Source organism: Terrapene carolina, unplaced genomic scaffold (genome assembly GCF_002925995.2).
Source record: "Terrapene carolina triunguis isolate 2854851 unplaced genomic scaffold, T_m_triunguis-2.0 Scaffold210, whole genome shotgun sequence".
Taxonomy (NCBI): Eukaryota; Metazoa; Chordata; order Testudines; family Emydidae; genus Terrapene; species Terrapene triunguis.
The window spans coordinates 32,186,335-32,201,885 of NW_020664561.1; the positions used below are offsets into that span (position 1 = coordinate 32,186,335).

The 15,551-nt window shown below is 44.7% G+C and overlaps 1 protein-coding gene across 1 annotated transcript in view; it reads right to left on the bottom strand.

Moving 5' to 3' along the window:
* LOC113407291 (phospholipid phosphatase-related protein type 4) overlaps window positions 1-13,517 on the bottom strand; it is a 54,831-nt gene extending 41,314 nt beyond the window's left edge. The window contains exon 1 of the mRNA XM_026655626.1: window positions 13,440-13,517. Within this exon, the coding sequence (XP_026511411.1) occupies window positions 13,440-13,517 (78 nt within the window). The remainder of the gene's footprint in view (window positions 1-13,439) is intronic.
* Window positions 13,518-15,551: the final 2,034 nt, after the last annotated feature.

Below are 15,551 nucleotides of genomic sequence, written 5' to 3' on the forward strand. Positions count from 1 at the left end.
GGTCTAGACAGTATTTGGTCCTGCCATGCGGGCAGGGGACTGGACTCAATGACCTCTCGAGGTCCCTTCCAGTCCTAGAATCTATGAATCTATGGTACTAATCAATATTTTCATTAATGATTTAGAGCAGGGGTCTCAAAGTCCCAGCCTGCGAGCCATGTGCAGCCCGAGAACCTCCCCACTGCGGCCCACGGAGGAGAGACACATGCAGACATGCTGCCGGCAATGTTGGCTGCAGGCATCGCCCCCCACAGCTCCCATTGGCTCGGGGAGAGGGACAGAGATACCATCACTAGTTGCTGGGCAGAGTCAACCATGGAGGCAGCATCATTAGTTGCCGGGCAGAGTCAGCCATGGAGGCAGCATCACTCTTTTCCACAATGAATATAAAGAAGTCAAAATACCGAACACAACTATCTGATGGACACCTTGCTGCAATCCTGAAAGTTACAACTTCTCAGTCACTGAGGCCAAACATCAACAAAGTGACAGAACTGAAGCGTTGCCAGATGATAACCATGCTGTCCAGCCCTCAGAAAAAAAAACAAGGTTTACCTCCCCCTTGGAGAATTTTCCAAATCAAAGCTTCATTTTCTCTGCAAGTGCTGTTTGCTCTGAGTCACTAACAAGCAAATATTGACCGTTTCATAAAATGACACTGTCAAGACCTTTAGGACCAAAATGTATGTTTTCTTAAACAAAAGGAAAGAGACAAATAAAAAACACATTCCCAGTTGGAAAAGCCTATTATTCTGCCAAAGAAAATGCAATCTGGTCCCCCCAGTATGGCAGTATTTTGCTGATGCTCAGGGAACACAAAAATCATAAATTCCCTGACTAAAAAACTAAACACCTTGATGGTCAGCTCTGGTTCACGTCTTTACAACAACTCACCTAGCGAAGACTTCACACTAAATCTTTACCTGCATGAAATATTAAACCCTGTGGGCTCAGCTGGTGTAAAGGGGCGCAGCTCCATTGACTTCAGTGCAGTAGCTCCACAGACCCCAGCAGAACAGCTGATCCTCTATGTATCAATAATACTTTATATGATGCATCTATGCAATCTTTGTGCTTCTTCATAACATGCTGTACTCTACACCTGTTATTTGTAACCTATGACTCTCTTCTTGATCGTAACGTATTTGATATTATCTTAATTATATTATTGTTGTTGTGCTGGAGCATGTGTGTGGCTGCCAGCAGGCATGTCTTAGGTCTATAGACTATGAAGCTGGTGGATGTGTTAGCTGCCTTCTATCAAGGCTAAATGAGGGAGCAGTTAGCCTCTTCATTTCATGATAACTGAAACAACAGAAGAATCCATCAAAGGCAATCCCTGAGTAAAAGCTGAGCCATGTGGCCAGAGGGATTTGCCTGGAGCCTGACTGCAAATGTAGGGGCTGGGGCATTGATTTGATTGCAGCTGTCTGAGGCCAGGTCTACACTATAAACTTACATCGGTATGAATAAATTCCTCAGGGGTGTGAAAAATCCACATCCCTGAGCGATACAGTTATACTGACCTAACGCCTGGTGCAGACAACCCTATGTTGATAGGAGGGCTTCTCCCATTGACATGGCTACCACCTTTCATGGACGTGGATTAACTACGCTGATGGAAGAAATTCTGCTAGGGTTACCATACATCCAGATTTTCCCGGACATGTCTGGCTTTTTGGGCCTCAAATCCCCGTCCGGGAGGAATTTCCAAAAAGCCAAACATGTCAGGGAAAATAGGGAGGCATGGTAAGGGGACCCCAAGTGCGAGTGGCTGCAGCAAAACTTACAACTCCCGCGATCTGCTGATCTGCTGGGGCTCAGAGGCAGTGGGCGGCATCTGAGCACGCAGCCGCATCCTCCCTGGGCTCCAACTTTCCCGGCTCCCGCCGCTCTCCACTGCGCGCCGGGGCAGAAGCAACTTCCCCAGCACAGCAGCAGCCGGAGTCCGGGGTGGAGGCGGCTGCGCACTCGGATGCCGCTCGCCGCCTCTGTGCCCCCGCAAATCGGGGGAGTTGTTAGTTTTGCTGCAGCCACTCACACTCGGGGTCCCCCGAGCGTCTTTTGCCCGAGCGCTACCGGCTTCACAGGCTTCACGGCAAACTGTGAAGCAGGTAGCGCTCGGGCAAAAGATGCTCGGGGGACCCCGAGTGCGAGTGGCTGCAACAAAACTAACAATTCCCCCGATTTGCCGGGGCACAGAGGCGGCGGTGGCATCCGAGCGTGCAGCCACCTCCTCCCTGGGCTCCAACTTTCCCGGCTTCCGCTGCTCTCCACCACGGCGGGGGCCGAAGCAACTTCCCCAGTGCAGCAGCAGCCGGAGCCCGGGGGTCGGGAGGGAGGAGGGGAAATGCGGGGTGCTCGGGGGAGGGGGCGGAGTTGGGGTGGGGACTTTGGGGAAGGGGTTGGAATGGGGGCGGGGAAGGGGCGGAGTTGGGGTGGGGCCGGGGGGAGGGAAGGGGCGGAGTTGGGCAGGGCAGGGAAGGGGCGGAGTTGGGGCGGGGTGGGGGCCCCATGGAGTGTCCTCTTTTTTTCAGTGTTGAAATATGGTAACCCTAAGCTCTGCCATCAGCATAGTAACAGCTTCACTGAAGTGCTACTGCTGCACTGCTGCAGAGTTTTAAATGTAAACCTGCCATGAGTGTGTGAAAAGAATGGGAAAGTGGGCAGATAGCAAGAGAAACCATGTGAGCATTGCCCTAGGAGGAAGCCAACAGAGAGCTTTCTTTTGTGCAGAGTACAGGCTGGAAAAGACAGGCTTTGAAACTGTGAGTAAGGAAACTGCCTCCTCTGCCTCCTGCTTTTCCTTCCTACTGTGATCAGGGAAACAGGACTGTGGGTACATTCTACACAAAGAAACAAGTTTGCACCAAAGAAATATCTGACTAGTATAACCAATCCAGCAAGGCCCTGAATACTGGCTAACTGGTTAAGCCAAAGGACAATGTTGTTTATTAATTTATTTAATACCATATATTGCAGTATCACAGAGAGGCCACAACAATGTGCTAGGCTCTGTAAATATTTAGTTATTTGTATTATCACAGGTCCAGGAGCCCCAGTCATGAACCAGAACCCCATTGTTCTAGGTGCTGTACAAACACAAAACAGACAGATGGCCACAGCTCCGGTGAGATAACGATCTAAATGACAAAACATAACAGATGGGTGAGACAAATAAGCAAGCCCAGGGTGGATTTGGGTAGACTGAGTAACAAACATAGTAGGAAGTGCACTATTCTGAGCCAGTCAGTAGTAGTGATCACAGTGGTCCACATGCCTAACGGTAATTAGGTTGTAGTTTGTGCTTTATGGAAGACAGGAGGAGGGAGTTGGAGGAGGGCAATTCTCTTTTATCCTATCAAGTTCCAATAGGGAGACCATCACCATGGTGTCCAAGTGCCTTCCAGTAATGCATTAAGCAAAGTGAGTAGCATCTTTCATGTCTGATTCCTTTTTCATTCCTCTCCCTAGGATGAAAATGAAATATAATATTCTCCCCCCACCCCCAATCATTTATGAATGATGTGCCATGTGATTTTATTATGAAGACTAGAGCTGAAATCTTGGCTCCATTGAACTCAATGGCAAAACTCCCATTGGCCTCAGTGGAGCCATGATTTCACCCTAGGTTTCCACTACTGTACTTCTAAATATACCTGAATATGTATGTTAAAAACATTACACAATCTAAGATGAACATAAATTCATTTTTTTAAAAGGATGTCAATAAAAACATTGCAGACTATATGTGTGTTAATTCTAATACAGTATTTACATTTGGTGTCTCAAGATTTGTGGGGTTTTATTTGTTAGTTATTTTTTATGCCCATTGTTAATGACACATGGTGAAGGCAGATATGTTGTATACTTTTTAAATTACCCTGTGAATACAATGTAACAACTCTCTTTAATACTTGTATGCATGAGTGGTTGCTTGCAGATACGGGGCCTGATTCTGAACTCACACAGTGAAAGCAGTATCCGTTCCTCAGAATACATTTAAAATGACAGCTTTGATTATAAGCTGTCATTTTAAATCATACACAGGGATGTCTCCTCCCAAACTGAGAATGCCCTCGCGGGGTTCGGGGGTGGGGGGAGAGCAGGGGGGACACACGACCTCTGACTGATGTAAGAGCTGCAGCTGCCACAAATTACCGATAAGTCTTGATTCTACTCCCATTTAAAACCAGTGGAAATTTTATGACTGAGTTAGGCCCTGACCATGCAACATTGTTTCATGTGGGCTCAGGGGTCCACCCACCTGGATATTATTGCAAGATTGGCTCTTTATGGGAGCAGGATCATACTTTTAAAATATAGTCAATTAAAGATGAAAACAAGTGTTCCTATACTATTTTTCCATGTGGGTTTATTGCCAGCTATTCTAAACACATGGTACGTAGCAGAAGGACAGGAGTATTATCAGCTTTTGGTCTCCTCCTCACCTGTTCCTGCTGCAGCAGTGAGGTGAGGCAACTTCAGTGCTGCACTCTGCCTCTTTCTCCATCACTTACAGCTCCCTGTGCAGGTATTTCAGAATCTTTTTTTTTTCAGATTTACCCAAATACTGCACTTTTGTGCTGCACTTCAGATCTTTGGGCTCTGCTGCAGACTCTTTACTAAAGCCCAGATTTAGCAATATCTGTGCTTAAATTCCATTGACTTCAGTGAGACTTCTATGCTGAAGAGGGATTAAGGCTAAGCACATGCTTAAGTGCTTTGCTGAACGAGGACCTCGAGAGGCATAGGGACTGGTGCTGAGCACAGGAAGGGAGTGAGTCATGGGATCCGCCACGCTGCTTCTTAGCCTTGGGATTTCAATGTGGAAATCTGGGCTAGAGTTAAAAGAACATGATCCCCTTTTCTGGAAGTGAGTAATATTTTAAATCATGTGTTTCTGAGGGGGAACTCTCTTTAAAGAGACGGCACGCAATTATATAGTTTTTGTTGTCTGCTCCACAGCTTAGGAGGGTCATTGGGGTGGGCCCCAAGAGCAACACTGCAAATGTGCTCAGGGCACAATATTCCCACCTCCTCTCCTTCTGATGAGCTGCTGGAGAGGCTGGCAGGATGGTGGTGTGGGACGCAGGTATACAAGTGCATCCACCATGCACTTCTAGTGGTGCAGGGAGCGATGCATAAGCAGTGATAAATGGGTAGCAGTTGCCAGAGCAGTCTCAACTCTTGGTGGCAGCTGCCTGACTGAGCAGCAGACACCTCTGTCCTGGCCTCCAAATAGGGAGACCAGACGGCAAGTGAAAAATCAGGACGGGGGTGGAGGGGTAATAGGAGCCTATATAAGGAAAAGACCCCAAAATCAGGACTGTCCCTGTAAAATCGGGACATCTGGTCACCCTACCTCTGAATGTGTTAGAAGTATTAATAAGCAGAGCTCTCCTTAGCATGCTTTGGCCAGGTCTTGAACATAATTCCCCCAAACAAAACTGACTCCTGTGCACCATGACCACACTTCAGGGCCAGCCAAAAGATTTCAGTGCGGCTTAGAGCTTCTTTCAGGTACACACCAGATTGAGCTGACACCTTTCACATAAAAAGGTATGTGTGTGAGGAGAGAGAGAGTCATTAGGATGTCCCTCCCCAGCCTCCTGCTACTGCATGACCCAGGTGCTTGTCCATTTCACCCCTCACAGTTGCTCACATGGTTAGTTTAGGAATAGTAAACTGATGCTGCTATCTTCACAAGGTAAAGGGCTGGACACATGATCTTTATTGTAATGAAAGTGGAAATTCCCCTTCATGGGATCAAATCATCAAAATGATTGTGTGCAGCTCATCAGTGTTTCACGTTGCTTTTTAATTTTTTTATTTTATTTTATTTTATTTTCGTTTTTAAGGTTAAAGATGCTTTTTCACTACATTTAAATTTAGGGAGGAAAGTCCTCCATTGTGCCTCCAACAGACATTGGTGTAGTCTCTGACTCTTTCTGAATCCTTTAATTAGCATACAGCAATTGCCCTTTCCCTGAAATTGTGGGGCTCATCCTATAATTCCTTATACAGGTAAAACTCCCATTCTAATCACTAAATTCCCATAGGCAATGCATATCCTGGAAGTCAAGCCTCCAAAAAGCTTGCAGAGTCCTAAGCGTATAATTTTAATGCAGATGTGTGTCATGCATGTCTACATACCTAAAAAATCCAGAAATGACTGAGAAGTGGAATTTTTGAGATACTTGGTGATGTGCATCCACATCTGACATTTCGAATCTACCCTTGTCAGTATAAATTAGAAATGAATGGGAACTAAGTGTCTGGTCCTGAGATACACCGAACATCCTCAACACACATTTATTTCAACTGGAGCCAAGGAAACCCACCACTTTACAGAACTGACTACTACAATAATATAATAGATCTCTTGTGTTTTCTAAGGTACCTCCTACCACTGGCTTTCACAAAGTTTATAGGCCAGTTCTTCAGCTGGCATTTAAGTCTACGGAGTTTTGCTGACTTACAGTTGTTCAGGAGCTAGCCTTCTGTATTTCAGCGTACCTGAAAATGGGTGAAATCTTAACCCCATTGAATTCAACGGGACCAGGATTTCATCTACTGAGCTTGATTCTCTGATCCCTTATACCTATTATATATTGGTGTAACTCCATTGACTTCAGTGGGGTTACTCTATATTTATACATATGTAAGTGAGAGAAAATTAGGCCTTCTGTGTTTGTACATGCTAACCCTGCAGACAAAAGGCCAGGGGTAAAATCCTGTCTTCACATAAGTCTATGGTAAAACTCCCAGGCTCCAGGATTTCACCCCAGATATTTTTCGATGTTTGGTTAATGAGTGAAGAAAAATCACCCACAGATTTTTCCTTGAAACAGAGAGTATTCCTGTCACTATGAATAAATGTATTTGTCCATGCTACATCTGCAGACATCCTCATCCTCTGGGGAACAGGAGGTATATAACCCTGGAAGTTTTCCAGATTCATATTTAAAATGTGAGGCACTAACCCTTCTGGCTATTGTCCTTGAATGTACTGAGGATGTACTCTGAATATGCGAACGAGGGAAGATCAACAAAGCAAAAGGCAGATCTCTTTCTAGGAATGGTCACAGACAATGGGCTTGTCTGGCACTTTACAGCACTGCAACTTTCTTGCTCAGGGGTGTGAAAAAACACCCCCCTGAGCGCATCAAGTTTCAGCGCTGTAACATGCCAGTATAGACAGTGCACCAGCACTGGGAGCCACGCTCGCAGCATTGGTAGCTACGCCCCTTGTGGAGGTGGGTTTTTTAGAGCACTGGGAGAGCTCTCACCTAGCTCTCTGCCGCGACGACACAAGCCACGTTAAAGCGCTGTTGCCAGTGTAGACTAGCCCAATGTTTCAATTCCTAATATTTTCCTGATGCTGGTAGATCTTTCACTATGGACATATCCTTCTATTTAAACAGATGCAAATTGAGCTTCCATGAGTAGTCCTCTCTCCCTTAGTTTTTAAAAAAGAGGCTCAGATTATCCATATATTCTATACAACTGTGAAACGTACAAACATAATTAAAAAATAACACAGACCAGTTTGTGTGGAAGTGCACTGATTAATATGCACTTCAGGTGAGTAGTGATGCACATCTCCAGATCAGATCATGTGATATGTGCTTCTGCAAAGTGTAAGACTCTTACTGTCATTATAATAGGGTCATTTTAAAATAATGTTTAAATACGTTTTAAACATTTTTATGAGATACATACTAATCCAGCAAGGTTCTATTTCACGAATAGTGAAAACTGCAAAAATGTTTTATGCTGTGTTTAATAAAGTTTCATTAATTTTTTTGTAGGTTTTCTGCTTCCCTAGTCTTTCAGCCTAGGCCACATCCACCATGCCTGCTGCTCTAATTCTTTTCTGTATGTCTGTAGATTTCCTTCTCCTCACTTCTACAGCTTCTAACCCATGGGCCTGCTTCTCCATTTATCTACATCTCTGTAAATCAGGAATAACTCCACTGAAGCCACTAATGTAAAATTGGTGTAAGTGAGAGGACACTGTGGCCCTGTAGCTCTAATAAATTAAGCTAGATAGGGCCTGATCTGATCTCACATTGTTTTTATGTTGAATGTAACTTCACTGTGTTTTCTTGAGTTACTATTGATTGACACTGCTGTATATGAGATCAGAATCAGGCCCACAATTTTTTTTTAGATTGGAACTATCAACAGAAATGCAGCCTAGCTTGCTAAGTTACTATATAATCATATTTGGTCCAATGTTACAAATCCTTATAATCACGAGTATCGGTTACTAACATGAATAGTCTTGTTGGCAACATGGTAGTAAATACTATGCCTAGTAGTAAGCGTCTGCAGGATTGGATTCATTGTCCTCTTCTTCTCTCTATCACTTCCTCATCCCCTCCCTTAATTGTAGTCTCTGCCTGGTTTTGTCTCATTTTAGGGCTCAATTCTGCAAACAGATACATAATAGCGCTCATTCCTCTGAGTAGTACTTGACTTCAGGATAGTAAGTACTGCTCCCCATAGTGAGAGTTTGCAGGATAAATCCCTTGGAAGGCAGAAAATCTGTTTGTTTGCTCTGTAAAGTGCCATGCATGTTTAGGTTACATCAGTGACCATAAGGCCTCTTTTCCTTCCCAGCTTATGTATTATGGACCCTTCTATATTGAGTGATTTTGGTTTTCCATTTTCTCCTGTTCCCTGGATACTTTTCTAGGCCCTGTCCTTTCCTCCAGTGTTCAGGGAAATAATGCCTGTCTACAGTTTCCCATTATTTTGCTGATATTATTAGTGATAGATCTGCCTTCTCCCTACGGCCCTGATCCTCCAGCGTTTTCTGATTGACATTTCATTATTTAATTGCACAGGTGAGAAAGCAGCTCCTCATGTCTTTTTCTCAAAATACAAAATGAAACTAATTGTTGCTTAGCCACAAGGAGCAGTGGATTGGGACTAGCAACTAAGAACGGGCTGGGGGAGGGGAAGCCTGACCTGAGGGTAGAGCAGAATGGAATGGGAAGGAAATATACAAAAAGGCCAGATGTATAGAGGGGAGAGATTGAAAAAGCCCATTTTTCATCATTCACCTACTGAATTAAAACCTTTAAAACATTTTTGCTATTAAATAAATTTAGAAAATCCCAAATTGTGTACATTTCAGAGGTGGCTGGTTTACTTAAATCTGGTCTCCTATATTCATGTTTACACTTATTTGGATGATGATGTAGTCTATGGTATGCAGAAAACATCCACATTGTGTACTAATGCCAGTTAACCTCACAGGGTCTGCCTGTCTTGTCCCTTACACTGGTAACTTTATTGACTTCAATAGAGCTATTCCTGATTTAAACACATCTATATGAGAGGTGAGCCAGTCTCACGTTCTGCTTTAACCAATCACAATTCAAAAATGTTTAAGCCATTTTCCTTCTTTTGCTAATCCCACCGCAGGGGCTGTCAGGTGGTTGTTTCATTAATATCAGTATTATCCTGTACTATAAAGTTCCAGGAGCACATTCTCAGGGGTCAGATTAGAGTTGGGCATATGTGGGTAAATCATAACTATATGTCTTACCACTAGAAACTGAACAGAAGAAGAGTTGGAGCGGGAGGGGAGACAACCATAACAATTTTCTAATTTGAATGCTGGATACTCTGGACTCAGTCCACTTTTTCACTGGTGTAAATTAAGTCTACTGGATTTACTCTTGATTTACACAAGTGTAACTGAAAGCAGAATTTGGCCTACTGTCTCATCAAATATACCTGTCATGGCTGCAGGAGAAAAGGAGAGAAATAGAAGAGGAGGACAATAGCTTCATCCCTAAACCTTTAGGGGAACTGGAGTTGGGCCCCAGTTGCAAAGTTTGAATCTCTGGATTTGGATCCAAATTTCCCTAAATATTGTATCTGTTCAGACTTGGGAGCTTTGGTTTTGAACAATATACGGACTGGGGCCAACCATAAAATTCAAATCTAGATGTGAACTTCCTCAGGGCTCCCAGGTGCTAGACATGGGCAAGGTGGAAGGATCCTCACAGCTTGTCCTGGAATCCCAAGGCTTTCATTTTTAGTTCCCCTCTCTACTTGTAAGGGTCTGTATCCTGACAACTTTCCTTACAACAGATGAGGGCTGAAACCCACTTCATCTGGTACACAGAAAGCCAATTTCTGCATAACAACATGGATATGCTAAGAACCTCTCCACTCTGCCTCTGCAACAGCAATAGTATAGCATGCAAGATTCCCTTGCTTTTCTACAGCGACTATTAAACTCATTCCCCAAGCTGGGCATATTCCTGCAGCCCACCACTGATGAGGATGGTGCACAGAAATACATACAAAATCTATTTGCCTTGTCCTTTGCTACAAACAAGCAAAGTAGTGTGGGGTCTCCTCTCTTCTCTATAAACATATGTAATTCCCACTGACACCAATGGAATGTGCATAAGAAGGGGAGAGAGTCCTGCTTTGGCCCAATGGAGGTGAATCAATAGAAAATGGAATTTAATAATGAGCTTAAAAACAACTACAACAAAGAAATCCTAACTATTTAGGACATGTGACATTCTGCAGTAATACAGTTTGTCACCTGACAGCATTTCCCAAAGTGTCTGTGCACAGTGGGTGAAATTTTCTAATCCTACATAAAACCCAAGCACAATGGTCATACTTAAAAACTTGTCTGTTGTCTTGGATAACCATCAGCAGTAGCCGTTTTCTCTAGGTCAGTGGATAGATTATTATTTGTATTATAGTAGTGCCTACACTAGAGGCCTCAACTGAGATCAGAGCCCCATTGTGCTAGGTGCAGTATATACACATAATGAAAAACACATCTTGCCCCAGAGAATTGCAGCCTAAATAGACAAGACAGACAAAGGCTGGAAGAAGGGGTATCCCCACTTCGCAGCTGGGGAACTGAGATTCAAGGAGATTAAGTGACTTATCCAAAGTCTTACAAAGAGTGTGCCGTAGAGCTGGGAACTGGACCCTTATCTCCTGAGTTCCAGTCCAGTGACTTAGTCATAAGAGCTGCAGCCTCTTTAGTGTGGTTTGCAGTATTCACTATACAAAGTACAGGGAGTTTCTAAGGAATACTGCAAATAGATTCCAAGGCCAGAAGAGACCATTGTGAATATCTACTCTGACGTCTTGTATAACACAGGCCAAGGAACTTCCACAAAATAATGCCTAAAGCAGATCTTTTAGAAAAATATCCAATCCTGATTTTAAAATTGCCAGTGATGAATAATTGGTAAATTGTTCTAATGGTTAATTACTCTCACCATTAAAAATGTACACCTTATTTCCACTCTGAATTTGTCTCTAGCTTCAACTTCCAGCCATTGGATTGTGTTATACCTTCATCTGCTAGTCTGAAGAGCCCATTATCAAATGTGTATTCTCCGTGTTGGTATTTATAGACTGTGATCAAGTCACCTCTTAGCCTTCTCTTTGTTAAGCTAAATAGACTGAGCTCCTTGAGTCTATACTAAATCCTGAGGTAATGTTATCCCAGGCAAGACTGATTTTAAGTGTGACCACTGTTCTTGGGCTATGTGCTACTTTCGAAAAAAATCATACCACCACAATGTGGGGGCAAACCATAGCGTGGCTGCTACTCCCCCTGTGTGCATGTGTGAGGGGGGCCCTGGTTACTAGATATGCATCAGTATAGAAGTGGCTCCTTCCCTTGTCTGCCCCCTAAGCCCTTCTCAGTGATGGGATGGCCTCAGATAGCATAGAGCCCTCTGCTCCAGTGTAAGGAGGATAGAGAGGCCCCCACCTGTGTGGCTTCTCTACCCATGACCTGTTTCCTCTGACAAGAATACCACAGGAATTATGTGGCCCAGAAGGAGCCTTCCATCAATGGGTACATTTCACCAAGTGGGCCTAATCCACAATAATAAGACATGTCTGTTACTTTAGTATCTAACATTCTCTGAAAAGTATACCATCCAATATTATTTTTAATATGCTTCATCTCCCTTGTCCCAGGCAACTAGTAGGGAATTTAGGTGGAAGAGAGACAGTCTGCCACCACTTACAAGCCCCTCTCACACTGTATCCTCCTATCTCCCAGTATATTTAAGCAAGATTTTTAAAATTGCCGTTCAGGCTAAAAATTATATTGAGCTCTTACATAGACCTCCTGTTTTTAACCGTCAAAGTTCTTTTCGTGCATTATCTTCAGCACACCTCCATGAGGCCAGTGCCACCATCCTTGTGTTACAGATGGGGAAACTAAGGCACAGAGGCCGAGTGACTCAGTAACTGCCCTACTGTAAGTGAAGTCATCAGAAGCAAGCTGTGCTCACTTACTATTCAGTGAACAAACACAGAAATGACAAACTCATTTCCTGAAGCTGAAACCATGTTTGTTCTTGTACTTACTTACTAGTGAATGGAGTGCTGTCAAAAGATGCTAAAATCCTCCAAGCAATACACCAGCTCTGGAGCAGTGAGTGCCTGTGGAAGTATAACTTCACCTGGCATCAACAGAGCAGCCATGACATGTTTCAATCTTTCCGTACAAAATCTACTGAGAAACTCTTTCACTTTTTCAAGATACAAAGCGTGTGTTGTTACCTATCTCTCTCTTACAGTCCAGGCATGTTACTGGGACCTGATAAAAACACAATACTGATTATTTAACAACTTTAAACCATATTCATTTTTTTAACATTCCTTCTACGACATGACTTTTCTTTCATGGACATAATACATGCAATATGTGTTTGCATATAACCTCCTCTCTGAAACATGTCTTCCTGTTGAGATGATCCTATGTCTGTGACATGGTTTCATTTAGCTGCCAGTCCATTTGCAAAATGACTCTCTCGGAAATAATTCCCATAAAAGCAGCCTGTATTCTGCAAGGAAGAATTTAATCTCAAACCAGCTCTTCAGAATACTGATGGATTTCTGGTACTGATTTTATTATGCAAAGCATCACCTACATATTTTACATGAAATGGTTCTGAAACATTATCAAAATGAACTCCCTCTTTCTCCAGATGTAACGAACATTCCTCCCCCCGCCCCACCGTGGATTACAGCTCAGATGATGTAGACCCAGTTTCAGACCCAGACGTGAACTCCATGCAAATATATTACAGGCAAAGCTTAATTTTACCCCTACTGAAATCCACAGCCACATACGAATCAGACCCAGAACACAGACGCATGCTGACATAACAACACACACTCACAGAGGAATGAGACACACTGCCATACTCTCACATGCATAAGACACAAACAGAACATTGTCTCACTCAGCGTGTACAGCTATTCTCTACATATTCACCTAGGCAGTGAGGAAGGCACTAACCAGAGCAGACCCCAGTGAAAGAAGCATGCTGTCAGAGAACAAAGTTGTTCCTAAAATGCCTCTAACGATCTGCATTATGCTAAAGCTGAAGGGACACAAGCTCAGGTTCTTCACTCACCTCCACAAAATAAAAGCAGGGCAATAGAGTGACGCTGTCCTTGGTCACTTTGCCTTTTTGCCTCTCCTTTGCAGACATGCTGGCTAAGGGGCTGAGCTGAGCTCTTCTTTTAGGGATGGGGATGAGTGCTTCGAAGCAGGCTTCCTCTCCTCCCGCTCCGGTGCCTTGTGTGGATGTCACATGCCCCAGAGGCACCTCTGGAGAGCACAGCGTGAAGCTTCTCCCTTTGCAGCAATCCCTTGTGCCACACGCAGGCAGCCCAAAGCCTCTTCTCTGCGAGCGATCTCCTTCCTTCCCCAAAGCTGCTGTAATGGCTTCCACCCCCAGCACAGAGCCCTGGCTTTCTCTGCCCGAGGAGGATTCGCTGCACTTACAGTCCTGAAGCTTCGTACAATATTCATGGGCTTGACGTCAAGAAACCTACTCCAGGGAAAAGGAAGGGGCCCCATTATCCTATAGGAGGAGTGGAGCGTGCTCCAGTCACCTTAACCCTTTCCCTCCTGGATCTATTGGTTTTGAGTATTCAGGAAGGGCGGGAAATCAGGTGGGCAGCAGAGATGGGATCATGGGGAAGATGGGCAGGAAGGATGTAAAGTGGTAGGAGTTAGATGCAGCAGCTGAGGGGCAAGTGGGCCCTGAGATTCCTGGGGAGCAGAAGGGGAAGGTATGTAGGAAGCTCTGAAAAGGGAATGGCCAGGTGACTGTTGCTCCACCCCTCCCTCAAGTGGGACATCGGGTAGCAATGATTCCCCACCTCCTCCATTGCAGGGACAAAAGTAGCTGCAGCATGCCCCTCCTCACATGCAGGTTGTGTTGGCCTGGTTGGGAAGGCAGGAGTAATGTGAAGGTGAGTCCAGTGGTTCCTCCTCCTCCTGCCCCCTCAGCATAGGGGAAAGAGGAGGCTGCTGTGGTGGGTAACCAGCAGGTGGCAGATATGCACATCATTGGCTGGGGGAGGGGGGTCTGTGTGCTGGTTGTACAGGTCTGCCCAAGGGTGAAGGAAAGAGCTGAGGAGAAGGACCTGCAGAGCTAGTTGGCTTTTCAAGAGTAAGATCCAAAGTTGCAGCGCTCCAGAAGCATTACAATGGGGGAATTTTCAAGTGGCTGGGGCCACTTTGACAAGGTAACTGGTTTGGTGGATAGGGGGAATGTGATGGACATAATATACCTGGACTTTAGCAAGGCTTTTGACACAGTCGCACATGACATTCTGTAAGTAAGCTGGAGAAATGCAGGCTCAGTAGACTGCCATTAAGTGGATGCATACTTGATTAAATAATACTGGTCCCAGATCCCCTGTGGACCCTCACTTGAGACCTCCTTCCAGTCTGACTTCATTCATTAATAGTTACTCTATGTTTGCAGGTGTTCAACATCTTTATTAATGACCTGGATGTAGGAATAGAGGGCATACTGATCAAATTTGCGGATGACACAAAGCTGGGATGGGGGGTTGCAAACACTTTGGAGGATAGCGCTAAAAATTCAAATGGATCTTGACAAATTGGAGAACTGGGCTGTAGTTTGGAAAAGATGAGGTTAAGGGGGGGGACATGATAGCAGTCTTCAAATACTTGAAAGGCTGCCATAAAAAAGGTGGAGAAAAATTGTTCTCTCTTGCCACAGAAGGCAGGACAAGAGGCAATGGGTTCAAACTACAGCATAGCAGGTTTAGATTAAATCTCAGGAAAAACTTCCTAACTGTAAGAACAGTAGGACAATGGAACAAACTGCCTTGGGAGGTTGTGGAATCTCCTTCACTGGAGGTTTTCAAAAAGAGGCTGGATGGCCATCTGTCTTGGATGGCTTAGACCAGGGGTGGGCAAACTTTTTGGCCCGAGGGCCACATTGGAGAATAGAAAGTGTATGGAGGGCCATGAATGCTCACAAAATTGGGGTTGGGGTGTGGGAGGGAGTGTGGGCTCTGGGTTGGGGCTGGGGATGAGGAGTTTGGGGTGTAGGAGGGTGCTCTGGGCTGGGACCGAGGGGTTTGGAGGGCGGGAGGGGTATCAGGACTGGGGCAGGGGTTGGGGCATGGGGAGAGGCTCAGGGGGTGCAGGCTCCGAGTGGCGCTTACCTCAAGCAGCTCCCAGAAGCAGTGGCATGTCCCTT